Genomic DNA, 16064 nt, shown 5'->3' on the forward strand with positions numbered 1-16064 from the left:
AAAGTTTCTCCACGTTTATGACTTTCGAGTAACACTGCTTTGTGTAAATGTTTTCAAGGTGATTGCACCTACTTTTATTTCTTATTTCGGTTCCCGTTCTGCAGTGTCCTTTTGACTCACTTCGCGAAACCTACATGTAACGGAAACCCGGATGTAAAGAAAAATCTCACTTTTTAAAAATTTCGTTACAACCACGTTTAACTGTAGAGCCAACATGAAAAAAGAATGATTCTAGTAAACGTGTTCTCTGGACTTTTAGTCAAGCACACTTGGTTGAACTTGCGTGCAAGGTAGTGTGAGCATTAATAAAATATTTTCTCTGTTTTTGTGATTGTTCTTTTCCTAGCTACGCGTGGCTGAACCTTATCTCGTTAGGAACAAACTCTTTGTGACTCCTTTATTCCATTCATGCTGTTCCCATGTTGCTCCAGGGTTATCGTTCTGATACAAATGTGCTCCAGAATGGATATTTTTCTGCTCCAAAAATTGCTCCAGAACTTGAAATGGCTGGAGCACCACTGCGCATAGTTACTGCGGTCGCCGAAGCTTTTGTACAGGAACAACATTCTTCCCAGTTTCCAGCCCGCAGGTATTTCTCCAGACTCCAGGCAGGTACTCAGGGTTTCTTTCAGTGCCTGTCGCTGAACCGGGCCTAACTTCTTGAGAAGCGACGCTGGGACGTCATCGGTGCCAGGTGCAGAATCAGTTGAAAGTCGCCCGATAACGTTCTTCAGCTCCTGATCCCCGACTTGTCCCAACCATTCTCGTACGTCCGGCCCCGGTCCAATTTCCGGATCCGGCCCCTCTTCCGGTAATCCACTGCTGCTACTGAACTTTGCTGTTACCTGCGTTGCCACCAGCTCCATGCTGTCCTCAGGTGAGAGCAGTTGAAGAGATTGGGGGTCGCGTAACTGCTGCTTCGGAGTTGTACGGCCGTACAACTTTCTCACATGCCGCCAGAATGTACGAGGCGCGTTCCGCCCGCTTCTCTTTATTTCATCCAAAAACTTCCTGTCCAATGTACGGATCTTCTGCTGTATTAGCCTAGCTGCTTTCCCCTTCTCTCTATATTCCTCCCATAGGTGCAGGATTGCTTGCTCAGGCTGTTTTGTTCTCAGTGCCTGTCGATGCTTCCGGCACGCCTCCTTCCTTTCCCTGATTGCCCTTTGAGCCTCACCGTCCCACCAACGCTTGGGAGTGTGCCTGCCACGTTTATCACCCCTACGCCGCTTGTTACGAAGCACTGTCTGCACCCGTTCCACCAATCCTTCATAGTCTTCTGCTGGTGTAGTTTCCAACTCGTCCGCCAGCTGTTCGGCGTCTCGGTCAGACAGGAAAAACCGTCTCTCCTCAACAGGCCTTAGCGTCCGGGCGTTCCCACCAAACTCCAGCTGTATTCTGTTATGGTCGCTTCCACAGCTAAACGCCCCATCCTCGTCGATAGCCATTCGCGTCAGGCATCCGTACAGGCCCGGCGACATCAGTATGAAGTCTATTGAGGACCTCTGGTCCCTTGCAGCCCAGGTGGTCTGGCCCTCACACTTTGACTGCAGGTTTCCTATAACCAAGTCAAATTCTTCGGCAGCGCTGAGTAGCTCTCGACCGTTCGCATCCGTCGCACCGTCCAATTCCTCCAGGTGGCCGTTAAAATCTCCCATTATCAGTACCTGGTGGTCTCGTTGAAAACTACCAATGTCATGTCTCAGACACTGCCATAGGTCTTCGTTCTTCTCCTTGCTCGAACTTCCAGTCCACATATACACTATGCCCACTGCTGTCCTCTTTCCACACAGCATCCCGGTGATCCACATGTGTTCCTGGCACTCAAGCTTTGCCCTCGTCCACCCTCGGGCTGGGTGTAGAAGGACCCCGACTCCTCCCCCTTTCCTCTCTCCTGCCCTCCTGTTACAGCCCTCCCAGCACAGTTTGGGATGACTTGGCGGTTCCTCCTCGTCACGCAGATGGGTCTCCACCACGGCACACAACTCTAACCCTTCCGCTTGTATTGCCTGGAACAGCTCTTCCCACTTGCGCTGGGTTCTGCCTCCCTGCAGGTTTAGAAAAGCAATGCTCACTCCCTTCCTCCTCCGTCGTCTTTTCCTCCTCTCCCTTTGTGATGTTTCTGTTGTCGCTGCACCTTTGAACGATACGTCCCGCCTAGCGTTTGGAGCAGCAACCGCCTCAGTGATACCATGAGATGATCGGTTGAGGCCTTGGGGGGGCTCTGTCCGTGTCTGCTGCGGGACGATCCTAGCGGTGCCAACCCTAAAAAAATACATAGCCGGCGACCCAATCGTTGCCCAAGCACGTCAGCTGTATGCTCGGCGTAGGGCCTGCCCTGTTCACTAGGTAGTACTACCCAGTTCGTGGCAACAAATTCCACCATTTGCCCCAACTCCATGCATGTGTTCTTCATGTCGGAATTCCACTTCTCACATTTTGCACGGATGTTCTCTTCCGCAACTGCTCTCTCCGGAATAGCATAAATGACAAAGTGGTGCCTGCTGGCTCGCTCTTTCCACTTAACGAGCGCCGCGCGCAGCTCCTGGACCGATAGGCTAGGATCGGCACTCTTGTGTATCATGTCGTTCAGGCCCGCGTGAACTACAACAATGGCCTCTGGCACAGCCCACAACTCCGCGTCCCCTTCAACGGCTGCTATTACATCTTGTAATGTAGCCTCTGTCTCCGTCCTGAATTGCACGGACTTGTTCCACCTGGTCACCCGGAGTACCGGTTGTTTCAGGCGGCACGCATCCGGTCCCCATAGACGAAGGCCAACCAGCCCTGCTTTGCTCGTTTCCTTATATCACCTTCCTGCGGTCCCACCTGCGCATCCGGAGCCAGGCTGGAAAGTGGAGGCTGCATCACGCCCCCCGTTTTCCCTGCCTGCTTCTGCGAGTCGCACGGAGCTGTGGTCATTGGCCGGCTAGCCGCCTGCAGTCTCTTTTTTCGGTGCTTACGACTCTCCACTGGCCGATAGCCCGCTAAATCATCTGGCAGGGGGTGTAGGGCAGGCTCCCTCTCAGCCGCCCCGGCTCTCTCGGTGCTCTGGGCGACGTCAACCTCGGATGCGACACCCGCCGGCAGGGGCGATTCGGACAGCCCGGTTTTCACTGCCGTGCTGTTCTGCTCCTCCATCTATTCCTCTCCCTGCGTAATGCCGGATAGCGGCCGTTCATGCGTCGGGCCATCCCACCAGTCCCTGCCGGCACCGCGCAGTTCCACAACCTCCGCCTGTAGCGCTTCTCTCAGTCGGCGCTCATCCTGAAGCCTCTCTTCAAGACTTTTCCTTGCGGCTGTCTCTGCCTCCAAAAGGGCCGTCAGGTTAGCTACTGCCAGCTTGTATTCCTCCGTCACTTGTTTCACCTGTAGCGTGACCTCCGATCGTAGGACGCTGATCCTTTCACACGTACGGCAAACAAAGGACGTCGACGCCTCCGCCTCGACCACGGACTCGAAGGGGGTGTCACACAACTTTACCCACGACGTGCACACTGTGCACATGACCCAGTCGTCGACGGCCTCACCGTCGTTCGCCGGCTTGCTGCCGGCTTTCCCACGCTGTGATCGCGTCATACTGTAGCTCCACGTGCGATGACGATGGTCGCGTAACCACTGACACCGAACACACGGTCACATTTACACGCGTAATTACGGCCTGCGGCCTCAACACGACCAACACGTAACACGTAACGATGGTCGCGTAACCACTGACACAGAACACACGGTCACATTTTTACGCGTAATTACGGCCTGCGGCCTCAACACGACCAACACGTGCGATGTTGATGCAGTTGTTGCCGCTATGATCGTCCCGCAGCAGACACGGACAGAGCCCCCCCAAGGCCTCAACCGATCATCTCATGGTATCACTGAGGGGAGCATTGATGCGTACCGTGATGGCACTGCGCTTGTCGAACTAGTTGCGGTTTCGAGTTTTTCGGTTCCGTTAACGCGGTGGTCGCAAAATTTGAGTTCCGATTAACGAGATTTTTTTTACATTGGCTTAATACAAAACCAACCAATCGCGAGGCGTTTGTTCCGTTTAAGCGGTAGTTCCGTTTAACCGATTTCCGTTTATCGAGATTCTACTGTATTGAGATCCGTGGAGACAGTCGAGAGCGCCATCGATCCTAGGGAGTGGGTGCACGTCTCTTCTTGTGATGCGGTTCAAGTGGCGGTAGTCGACGCAGAAACGCCAACTGCCATCTTTATTTTTAACAAGGACGACTGGAGAGGCCCAAGGACTGGACGACGGTTCGATGATGTCCTTAGCGAGCGTCTTTTCGACTTCCTGTTGTATCACTTGGCGTTCGGAACTGGACACCCTATATGGCCAGCGGTGCCGAGGTTCGGCGTCACCGGTGTTGATATGATGTTTCACAATAGTCGTACGAGCTAAAGGGCGGTCATTGAAATCAAATATGTCCTGAAAAGATGCCAGAGGATGGGTAAGCGCTTCTGCTTGGTCGGCAGAGATATCTGAAGCGATCATATTGGCAAAATGGTCAGGTCTCGAAAGAGCTGTGACATGATCGTCCGGAGAGAGGACGATACACAGTTTGTGACTGCAGAGATCACATATTCATCGGTAGGGGACAGCGTGGCGAGGCACATGCCTTGAGGAAGAGTCTGGACATGCGTACTGAAGTTGAGAACAGGTAAACATTCGCTGTTTGCCAAGACTGCGACAACTGTATGGGCAAGGGCAACATTCTTTGTGACGGGCAAATCAAGGACAGGAGTGATGACATACTGGCCGTTAGGAAGAGGTGGAACAGTTTTAAACAATACGTAAGTAGCGGTTTCAGGTGGTAAGCGGGTGAACTCGGCAGTACAGAGACGGTGCACAACTGGGGCAGGTGGTTCTGAGAGGTACGGTAGATCCAACTCAACAACACTTGTAGCACAGTCAATAAGGGCTGCGTGCTCACTAAGGAAATCAAGGCCGAGTATGATGTCATGAGGGCACTGATTCAGAACGGTAAAGAGCACGGTGGTTTGATGGTCAGAAATCGTCACACGAGCAGCACACAGGCCGAGGACTGGGGACGTTGTGCCATCAGCAACTCGAACAACGACTGTAGTAGCAGGCGTCAGCACTTTGCAGAGGCGGCGTCGTAGGTCGGAACTCATCACAGAAATGTGGGCGCCCGTGTCAACCACAGCAGAGGCGGCAACGCCATCAACTTGTATGGTCAGTAAATTGCACAGGGCACGAAGAACTAAACGAGGGTTTTGGAGCCGGGTCGTAACTGCAGCATCACCTCTGGACGCTGCAGAAACTAGTTTTCCGCCTGTGATCGTCCGTAGGGGCCGGGAGAGGAAGCGCGCGGTCATTGCGGCGAACGGGACTGGCGGCGCTGTGGAGATGGTGAGCGGCTGAAGCGGGGCGGCGAGACGTCGGTCGTCGGTGGTGGGTCTTGATGGGTCCAAGGGTCGCGAGAAAGAGCTTGAGTCTGCAGCGTCGGGGCGATAAGGTGGGGTCGAGCGATGGGTCCGCTGGGAAGAGTACCATCTGCTACGGCAATGACAAGCGATGTGGCCGACACGGGAACAGTTGAAACAGATGGGCCTGTCCTCAGGCGTACGCCACCCGGAGGGGTTGCAAGGGTCAAGGAGCGGCGTAAACAGGCCGGACAGGGTATAGAGGAGGGACTTCGGGTACTTGGGAGGGATGAAGAGCGGCGACAGAGGTCAAACCCAAGTTATCAATTTCCTAGCGCACGACAGCTTGAATAAGTGGAAGGGGCAGGGGCTGGTTGGGTGCAGGTGTTGCTAAGGGGGCCGGAGCAATGGCTTCAAGCTCACGGCGTACAATACAGGTCACATTCTCTGGTGAGGTCGGCTGGTTACGAGGACAAAGATCTTGGCAGGACGAAGACGCAGCTGTGTTGGGCAGGCGTGCGATATGCTGGGTGATCCGTCGGCTTTTGGCGTCCTCGAAGCGGCCGCATTCCTTTATGATGTCTACAATCTTGTCACAGTTTTTGTAAACGAGCAGATTGAAGGCGTCATCTGCAATGCCCTTCAGCACATGTCCGACTTTGTCAGCCTCGCTCATCTCCGTATCCACCGTGTAGCACAAAGCCAACACATCCTGATTATAGGAGATGTAGGACTCCGTGGATGACTGGGCACGACTTGCGAGATCTCTTTGCACCTAATGCATAACCTAGTGCACCTAGTGCAGGCACCTAATGATGAGGCAAATGCAGAAGGTATTGTGAATTTTCTCAGCTGTTGCTTAGGATGGGCAGCAGTAGCTTGCAAACTTCTGCTACATGTGGAGACAGGGCATTTTAATTGGCTTCCCACAGTCGCGTCATAAAGTGAGTGAAATGGGAACTTGAAGCTGTTCTGCAACAGAGTTGGACAAAATTTTGTTTGCTTGTATTTTAAGTTTTATTTCTTGAATAGCTTCTGTTGATCTACCTGATTTCTGCGGCTCCATTTCCATCTAAACACGTGCAGCATCAGGAATTCACCCCAGGCATGAAAAGCATCACTTTTTCAGACGGGCAATTAAGGATGGTGTGCACGAAAATTTATGCAGCCATAAATATAAAATTTTTATTTTATTGCAGCACACCAGAGCTTAACAAATAGAGCTGTCTATTTAGTGACAAAGAAATAAGCGGGACATTTATTGCTGATGAAAAAAAATCTTTTGATTGCAGAAGTTCGAGAGACTTGTGCAAGAAATTCATAACTAAATATATTCAGTCAGTCAGAAAGCAGAACAAAGTAGAATATACAGGGCCTTCCGTATTTATCCGGATTTTAAAAATTGCTATGCGCCAGCTACTGGTCTAATCGAGGGCAAACATAGGTCACAAGGTAAAATATCATAGTCTACGTTGTTTTGAATGTAATTGCATTCCATTCCATGTGTCCTGCGCATTCTCAGCAAGACGCATGGAGCTCCTTGTGTTAAAAAGGTCATTATTTCATGTGTGAATTGGCTTTGGTAGCAAAAATTTGAATTTCAGGCCATTTATTCCATAGAGTTTCTCAGTGTTATGTACTTAGAGAGTAAGCTGGTGCCACCGTTAATGCGAGTTTCTAAGAGCACTTCATTCACCATGGCAATGCTGGGAAAACTGGGTTCCTTATTTGGCTTGACTAGTGTTGGGCCGAAAATGTAGATTCTGCCTCTGAATCGGCAGCTGCTCCACAGTGCCCACCCCTGCGTGCATATTTCACGTTGCGAATCTGTGGTTCCAGGCTATCACATCGCAGTCCACCTTCAAGCAGAGTTTCGCCGATGTCTTCGGCTGGCCTGCGCGCCTGGGTGCAGCTGTCTGGTGAGAATTTCACCAGTTATATCGAAGATGTTGTGGACATGTGGATGTGCATCACGCTTCAGTGCCCAAGCGTGCCAAGATTGACCACATTCTGAGGGGCATTGACAACGACGCTTTCCAAATGCTTCTAGCCAAAAATCCAGCAGCTGTTACCGTTACCAGAGCCATGACGAACTACGCAAGCATCATATTCTCACTGTTCTCTGCCCTCGCACCCAGAGTCTCTTGCAGCTTTGACATCGGACTCCAAACAGTCGCCACTGCTGCCCAGGTCAAGCAGTTTGTTTTTAAAGAAGGTGCGCGTCAACTCTCTCTCGTCCACCTTAGTCCCGACGCTACCTCTCCTCTAGTGCCTTTGTGGCAGCGGGTCATCTGAGAACAAGTCCGAGAAGCTCTTCCAGTCCTCCCTGAAGTCCCTTGCGTTGCTTCTTTGACGCTTGACGGAGCAACGGCACGTTAGAGCCAACCCACTCATGTTGCAGCACCCTTGACGTACATCGCAGTGGCTGCGCGGCCTTGGCCTGTGGCGTTTCCATGCAGTCAGCCTGTCCTGTGTCCGGCACAGGTTCCACAAACAGCTCCGCTTCATCCTCCCCCTCCACAACATTACAACCCTTGGCGCGGACCGGAAAATCACCGTATATGCTTCTCCTGTGGTTTCCCCGGACATGTGGCCCACTTCTGTCGTCATCGCATGGTCGCCCCTTCAAAGGCTGCATCTTCTGCCTGCTCACCTCAGCTGCTTCATTCTGCTCCACCGACCAGTGTCCAGATATGAGCCGTCGTTCCCCGTCCCCACATAGCCATTTGTTGTCGCCTATGCGCCGTCGCCCTACATCCGCTGACTGCGGAAACTTAATCTTCGCACGTCCTGAGGCAAGAACTACATGCTCTTTGAGCAGCTGAAGGCCTAATCTTTCCCCCACAAACTTTCTAGCAGCCGCCGCGGTGGCTCAGTGGCTATGGTGCTCGGCTGCTGGCCCGAAAGACGCGGGTTCGATCCCGGCCGCGGCCGTTGAATTTCTTTGGAGGAGAAATTCGAGGCCCGTGTACTGTGCGATGTCAGTGCACGTTAAAGAACCCCAGGTGGTCGAAATTTCCGGAGCCCTTCACTACGGCGTCTCTCATAGCCTTAGCCGCTTTGGGACGTTAAACCCCATAAACCAACCAAACTTTCTAGCAGTGCCTGCTGGTGTTCCATCTGTACATGTGCTTGTCGACATGCATACTGGTGTGTTAGTGGTTCATGAGAGAGACTGCCATCATTTACACAAAGTGACATCATTTCCTGGTTTTTTGCCCTGCACTGCTACTGAAGAGATGATCGCACCTTTGGCTGTACGTAGAGTGCGGTTCATCATTGGATATTTTGTAGTGTCGGTTCTTGGTCCTGTCTTCTTGTACTCGCGGCGTGATTCTCAGGTAGGACTTCACTTCTTGTCTAAAAATAATGCCATGATGATTGCGCCTCCTGCATTGAGGTGGAATTGTCTGCACTTTGTGACGAACTGGCTGACGACACTCATTCCATGTGTCTGCAGAAGCTCACTGTCACTGAAGATGTCGACACGGCACCAGAGTCTTCAGCCATTCCTGTTTTATTTACGTTGTCTCTTGCCTTTGTCCACCTTCCGCTGCTGTTCTCAGTGTTCACGGAGGTCGCACGAAGATGCTCATCTACAATCCGTTTCAGTGTCTGCTTACCCTGCTACGTGGCAAGTCTCCTGATTCCTGTCAACCTCCCACCTTTTCTCTGACCTGGATGCTCCTGAGACTTCCCGCAGTTCCTCCATCAGCGCTCTGCATTCCAATTTGGCACCTGATATCAGATATCTTCGTGCAGTTTGTTCTTCAGCAGAGCCATGGACCAACTAACCCAGCAGCAAGTTCTTTTAGAAACGGGATGGGAATGATGTTAGTAAACACTGCAATCTATCTTTATCTGTCCTGTCTTTGTGCTGTTTAATTTTTGTTAAAGGAACACTAAGCATCACTCAATTCAAATTGTCATTCTTAGTAAAAGTTGATTCTATTGCTCTTCTTGGGTATGTTGATGTTTGGCAGTGAAAGACATTTATTGCCAATAAAATTACATTAAAAAATTTCCCCGCAACTTGATTCAAACTTGTGGCTTCCAGCAAGAAAGGACTCCGTGACCACCACTTCAAAGTGCATGACTTCTGGTATCCGTGTCAAAAAACTGTTGATGCGCCACCTTTTACTTGTGGAATCGGCCGGCTGTACTGACACACATTCATTTTGTCTTCAGTGTCCCTTTTAGGTTAGCTGCCAAACGGTCTGTATGGTATTCTTGTTTCATGTGCTGATATAGCTTTCAAAGTGTGGGAAGCGTGGGAGGGAGCAACAAGTGGAATGTATATGCACATGCTTTGGTCAAATCCCCCTAATAGAATTTCTTGCCACCACAGGTACCTCCATGAGGCAGTGGCCCAAATGAAGCCAGCGCTTGTGTACAAGTTGGTAGACCGCCTTCAACGGCTAAACAGCTGTGACCTACTGGATGCAGCTGATTACCGCGGGCAGGTGCGCAGGCCCTCTTTTTTGGGGTTCTTACAATTTATGCCCATTTTTTAAATTTTAAAAATGGCATAGTGCATATTTCAAACCTGGAAGCCTTTCTTCTGCTGTCAGTTTCACCATGCATTGAGAGTTGTTTAATCCTTTTCCGTTTCCTCTTGACTTGCTGTTATATGTACACCTGTACTTGATCCTGACACTCTCCCTTTTCTCATGCTTTGTCTGCTCCGTTTGTTATCTCAAGATAAACGTAATGTCATCTTACCCAATGAAGATTTTTATAGTAGTCTGTGCTCATGCCTCACTTGTATTTTTGCCTGTCATGGCCAGGGCCCAAAGTTTGCATTGATTTTGGTAAAATTTGTGGATTCTAGCATTTTTTTGCAAAATTGGAGAGAGAACGTCTTTGACAGAAGTTTGCCTGGGTGGGTTTCTGAAACAAAAGTTGAGAAATACTAACAGCAACCAATAATTTATTTTCAACCCAACGTTTTGAGACCAATTCGGGGGCCCCCTTCTTCAGAGGTGACTGAATGTGAGCCAGCAGCTGCAGGGAGTGGCCTTCGCTTTCCCTTTGTTAGCGCATGGCGAAGTCCACCAGCATAGGCATAGGGAGCGTTCCTGAAGTCCTATTCAGTGTCTCCTTTGTGAGCTGGATGTGCCATGACTCAACGTTACAACAACTTGCGATTCCTTGACATCCTTATAAGAAGACAAGGGGGGGACCTAAGTTCGGTATGTACGCATAGGAAGCCAACTGATATAGCCACTACTTAAGTTTTAATTCCAATCATCGCATTAACCACGTTGTCTCCTTTCTTTTTTTCTTTTTTAAGAGGCTCGCTGATCTGCAGAAAAATGGTTACGCACGTGGCTTTATTCAACACATTTCTTGCCATCAGGCTCGCAGCACAGAGCAGCCAGCCATCACTGGAAGCAACGAAACGCGCTTGCATTGTGCTTCCATACGTTGGGCACCAGCGGGGCGGCTGGCTAGCACTCTACGAAAACACGAATAAATCTCAACGATCAGCCGCTTTCTACAATTACCCCGAGACCGCGTCCCCAGAGAAAAGCAACTGGGTATCATTTACAAAATTTCATGCTCCAAGTGCCTGGCCTCGTACATCGGCAAGAAAAAGAACCTCGATCAGATGATCACACAACAGAAGGATGACGTCTGGTCAATGAATTCGGAAGGCGAGCACACCGACCACAGAATTGCCTTCAAAGAGAATTGCGTCTTGGTCGTGGAGTGTAATCTGTTCAAGAAGTGTCACGGTGAGTCATGGCACGTGCGGCTCAGAAAGCCGGCATTGAATAGGAGTCCGGGAGTGCTCCCCGCTGCGTGTGTTGTTCGACTTCGCCACGTGTTAACAAAGGGAAAGCGAAGGCCACTCCCATCTGGTGCTGGCTTGCATTTCAGTCACAATTTATTTACTTCGTATGTGTTATGTTCCCACGAAATATTGTAGATCCTTTTTTTTTTTTGAATTCGAGCAATTTGAAGTTTTCTGCCACTGTAAATTAGGAGCCAGTCATGGCATACTAATAGTGGCTTTCTCTCTGCCGTTGCTTGGACATTTTTTCTTCATTATTTTTTTTTAAATACCTTACATTGGCCCATAAGGGACAAGAATTATATAAGTACAAGAGGAATTAATAAGAAAGTACAAGGTGATATGCAAAGCAGAAAGGAAAATGAAAGTGCTGTACAGGGCAAAACTCGGAGACAAGAATTATAATATAGGTGCGAGGTTCATAATAATATAACAGAAGAAGTAGCATGAATGCATTAGCAGTGGCAAATAGAAAACTAAAGAAAAGGTGTTGTCATGGTAGAAATGTGAAAAAAATGTAAATTTTTACAAAACGTCATAGTGTAAACATTAAAACTTTGCAGTGGTTGACTTGCTTTCTTGAACAGATCATTACAGCATGGTAGAAGCGCCAGCTGAATGTCATAACTTCCGTCACTTTTTTTAAGTGTGCAAAAGTTTTTGGCACTGATGTTGGTAACCTGCTGGCAATAGGGGATATTCAAAATTCCGCAAGTGCGCTTTCCCACATAACAATGTTGCCCCAAACAAGATGGCCAACTTCGCTATAAAGGAACTATGTGGGCTACAGGACAGGCGCTAAAGGTGTGGATAGAATGTAAGAAACGTATTTTGGAAGAATCAAACAAAAAACCAGTCTTTCTTGCTTTGTTTCAGCTGGAAATTCATGGTCAGCCATCTTGTTTGGGACAACATTGTTATGCGGGAAAGCGCACTTGCGGAATTTTGAATATCCCCTATTGGGCAGAAATGAGGCAGCACCCAAAATCACACCTGTGCTCTGTGCAGACGGCACTGCACTACGCGTGCATGCTGCTGCAGGACCTGGTGGTGGGCGTCCTGTGTGCGGCCGGTGCTGGGCGGGACGTGTGCGATGCAGATGGGGCCACCCCCATGCACCTGGCCGCCGAGCGGGGCGACCACCGCTGCATAGCGGAGCTGCTGGCGCCCCCGTGCCCGGGCTCTGTCAACATCCGGGACGAAAAAGGTCTCTCCTCCTGCCATGCTGTGCATGAACACACACCATATGCTACTGCGTTTCACACTCGGGAAGGGGACAGGTGGAGAATGGCAAATGCCCTTAACCACCACCTAGGAGATGGAGGCTTCACACCGCCACTGGACAGTTTTCACCTTCATGATGCTACCACAGTCAAGAGAGAAGAAACACGCATTTCAGGCTTTTTTCATGCACATTTCACATCAAGAAACCAAAAGGCCATGGCAAGACAAAGCAATTGTTTAATATACGTTAGCAGTTAGGTTGTGGTCTCGCAGTTTCTGGTTTCTCCATAACAAAATTCCGATTGGTTGAGAGAGGCCACATGTCTCGGTGACATCATCATAACCTGCCCACCTCCAGAATTCTCAGGTTTGCTCGCCCCAAAAAGTTTCACAACACCCCTGGGATTTCTGAAGTAGGCCCACCCCAGAAAATGCTCTAAGGTGGATTACTGGGGATTAGTGTGTTGGATTAGTATAATTCCATGTGACAATACAATGGAAGGCACTTGAACATTCCCGAAGGTGATGACTCATGCATGCCATATAAGGGCAGAGGAACCAGTTCCAACCAGAGTTTTTTCGGGAAAATTGCAAAAAGACTATTAGACACTCATTATAGACACCATAGCAGGCTATTGCAAGATGGCCGCCAGTAGCAGCCGCCGGCACGAAAGACGCGGTTTTGATCCCGGCCGCGGCGATTGAATTTCAGTGGAGGCAGAATTCCGGAGGCCTGTGTACTGTGCGATGTCAGTGCACGTTAAAGAGCCTCCAGAGAGCCCCAGGTGGTCGAAATTATTCCGGAGACCTCCACTAGGGCACCTCTTTCTTCCTTTCTGTTTTTACACCCTCCTTTATTCCTTCCCTTCCTTTACAGTGCCATTCAGGTGTCCACCGAGATATGTAAGACAGTTAGTGTGTCATTTCCATTCCTCAAAAATCAAAAGCAGGTTGTCTTATTGAGGCTGTTTGTTGATTTCTCTAGTGCAACGAAAAATCATTGTATCACATACTGTCTAGGTAGTCACGAATACAAAACGTTAAGACCTGGCATTACAGACGGACAGTCATGTTGAGGTGTTCTGGAAAAAAAGAAATGAAGGCAGGGGTATGTGTCAGGCTAAAATGTTTGGAAATTTCAGGGCGCACCCCCCTGCACTGGGCAGTGCGGTCCCACGGATGTTTGCTGCATGTCCAAAGTGGAGACAAAGAGGAGCACAAGCGGATTGACTGCCGTAGAGCTGTCGACCTACTCACCACCACTGCCAGCGCTCACCTGGAGCTCCAGGACCGCTTTGGAGAGACCGCGCTCCACTATGCTGCCCAGCATCACAAAGGGGACCTCGTCCAGGTTGGTGGTTGCCCTTCAGTGAGACCCCCCCGCTCTGCTGGCTTGCACTGAACTCCCCAGCTTTTTATATTGCCTTGAAGCTTTTGAATGCTTGTTTGTTCATGCCCAAAGCCAGCAGCATGCGGCTTTATCACTTTGTTTGTGAATCGAGCGGCAACCAAATTTACCTGCGATGAGTGTCAACATGTGCAGCTGCCTTTGCAATGTGCGAAATTGTTGTAGGCGCTTTCTGCACTCTTTCTTTTTTTTTTTTAGAGTTCTTAGTCACCTTTAAATTGCGTATGGCCAAGAGCGGCAGGGATTTTGATCTTCGACACTGCCAAGCTGTTGATTTCTTTGTGGGTGCAAGTCAGCCCAATAAACAGTGTGTTTCATTGACATGTCAGCCTGCCCACCTATTGCCTACTGTCCGCAAAATTATTACCACTAATGCAAAAATATGGCCCAGACACGAGCAACTTTGGCACTCACCACTGTGTCATTCAGGGTCCATGCATGGCAGATTTAGAAACATGGCTAACTGACAATACAAGAAGGTGACAGAATCAAAGGATGGATTTGCAAGTGCAGGACATGGATTATTGTCTTTTTGGAATAAATGTTGTTCTAGCTCATCACTGTCATGGTATAATGTATTTACTCACATAATGAATGCACTTTTTTTCCCAAACAAAGCTTCAAATATTTGGGTGGGGTGCTCAGGACATGGGGTGAAATATTCAGTAAAAATTTTAAGTCTGGAAGGAAAATAGGCTGCTTGAATAAATACTTTTTCCGGTATCTTTGACATTTAAAATAAAGCAAAACCCTCTTCAGCACGGTTTTCATGCTGTATAGCAAAGTCCACAAATTTGCCTTAAACCAGCACTTATGACTTGTGCGGCGGCCCGTGATGCTGTGTAAAAAGAGCACAACCCACTGCATTCAGCACAAAGACCAACTGCAACAAGTTGCTATTGCTACGATCTTAGTATTGGCAAATTGAACAGAGAAACCCTGTGCTACTAGCCTTGGCTTCTGTTGCTTCTCGGATTTTTGCGCACATTTTTATTGCCCGTTCATCCTGTAGGGTGAGGTATCATACTCTGGACATTCAACAGATGGCACTTTATAGTATAGCATTGTTGTTCCGGCAGTCTCAAAAGGGCGCCTGCTAACATTCACTATCCTCATCAGGAAACTGCATGCAAAAGGACTGGGGTTTGTTCTACACCTAGGAAAAAAATTCCACTTTTTGACAGCCAAAGTGGAATGTGCATTCATTATGCGAGCACATTTGTAACGCAAGTAGGTAAATTTGGTAGTATTCTACATTCAGGTTGTCCCAACTAAAATGGATCAAAACTTTGAAAAAAATTTTGGTCGACTTGCGTAGTGTGGCCATATGCGAATAAGGTGCGCTAGCAGTTTGTTTTTCACTTCGGTTCTAGTGTTCAGATCTCTTGTTCGCGGATGAAAGCTGTTAAGATGGCGATAATGGGTTAATGTCAATATATGCAGAATTGGTTATTCTCTACATTCATAGATCCCTGATAGTCGACATTAATAAAGTTTTAAATATGCCTTTAAACACTGAGGTGTTAAACACTCTCATTACGTACTCGTGACTCTCCTGCGGGATTTTTTCTTTTTAACCTCACTTAAAAAATGCGCGTCTGACCTTCAGGGCTGCTGTTCAGCATGTATATTCTATCTCGCCATGATTGGCTAGCGCCACCGACTACCGAAAAATCATCACATCGCACTGTAACACGGCAAACGCCTTTCAAAGCGAAGAGTGCCAAACACTGGAGACATGAATGCGGCTGACCGCATGCTTTTGTTGATGAAGAATGGGCAGACTACAAGACGTCTGATTGATGGGCCAGTGGGCAGCCAGGTGGATGGATAGGCCTAGTATGAAATTTCTACTCGCACAAAAAAAATCTGTTGAAACATTTAGTGCATTAGCACTGCAGCTTCCTCTCAATCACTTGGCCTTTGTCTGTACGGCCCCCCTCTGCCCACCAGGTTGTGGGCAACCTGCCCTGGGTGACCCCCCTGCCACAGAGGTGTGTGGCAGTTGCAGCACCTAAGTCATGTGGCTCTGTGGCGTCATCGCAACCTCCCCATTTGACTCTGAGGAAACGGCCCACTGTGGCAGGTGGCATTTAAATTAATGATTAGTCACGAGAGGTTGCTTGGGAAGAGCAACCTGGGTCTCACGAGCTCCACCGGCGGCAGCAGCGCATCGCTTAATCCAGCGCCTCCTCCATTTTTACAATGCCAGCTGCATCGGCCGCTTCGCAATGAGAGCCATCG

The 16064-nt window shown here is 49.2% G+C and overlaps 1 protein-coding gene across 1 annotated transcript in view; it reads left to right on the forward strand.

Moving 5' to 3' along the window:
• The window catches only part of LOC149340014 (NF-kappa-B inhibitor zeta-like), a 50507-nt gene that overhangs the window by 24043 nt on the left and 10400 nt on the right, over window positions 1-16064 (forward strand). The window contains exons 4-6 of the mRNA XM_089548756.1: window positions 9740-9854; window positions 12197-12395; window positions 13555-13763. Of these exons, the coding sequence (XP_089404882.1) occupies window positions 9740-9854; window positions 12197-12395; window positions 13555-13763 (523 nt within the window). The remainder of the gene's footprint in view (window positions 1-9739; window positions 9855-12196; window positions 12396-13554; window positions 13764-16064) is intronic.

The sequence above is a fragment of the Amblyomma mixtum genome, chromosome 6 (genome assembly GCF_055824585.1).
Source record: "Amblyomma mixtum isolate Tamu chromosome 6, ASM5582458v1, whole genome shotgun sequence".
NCBI classification, from domain to species: Eukaryota; Metazoa; Arthropoda; class Arachnida; order Ixodida; family Ixodidae; genus Amblyomma; species Amblyomma mixtum.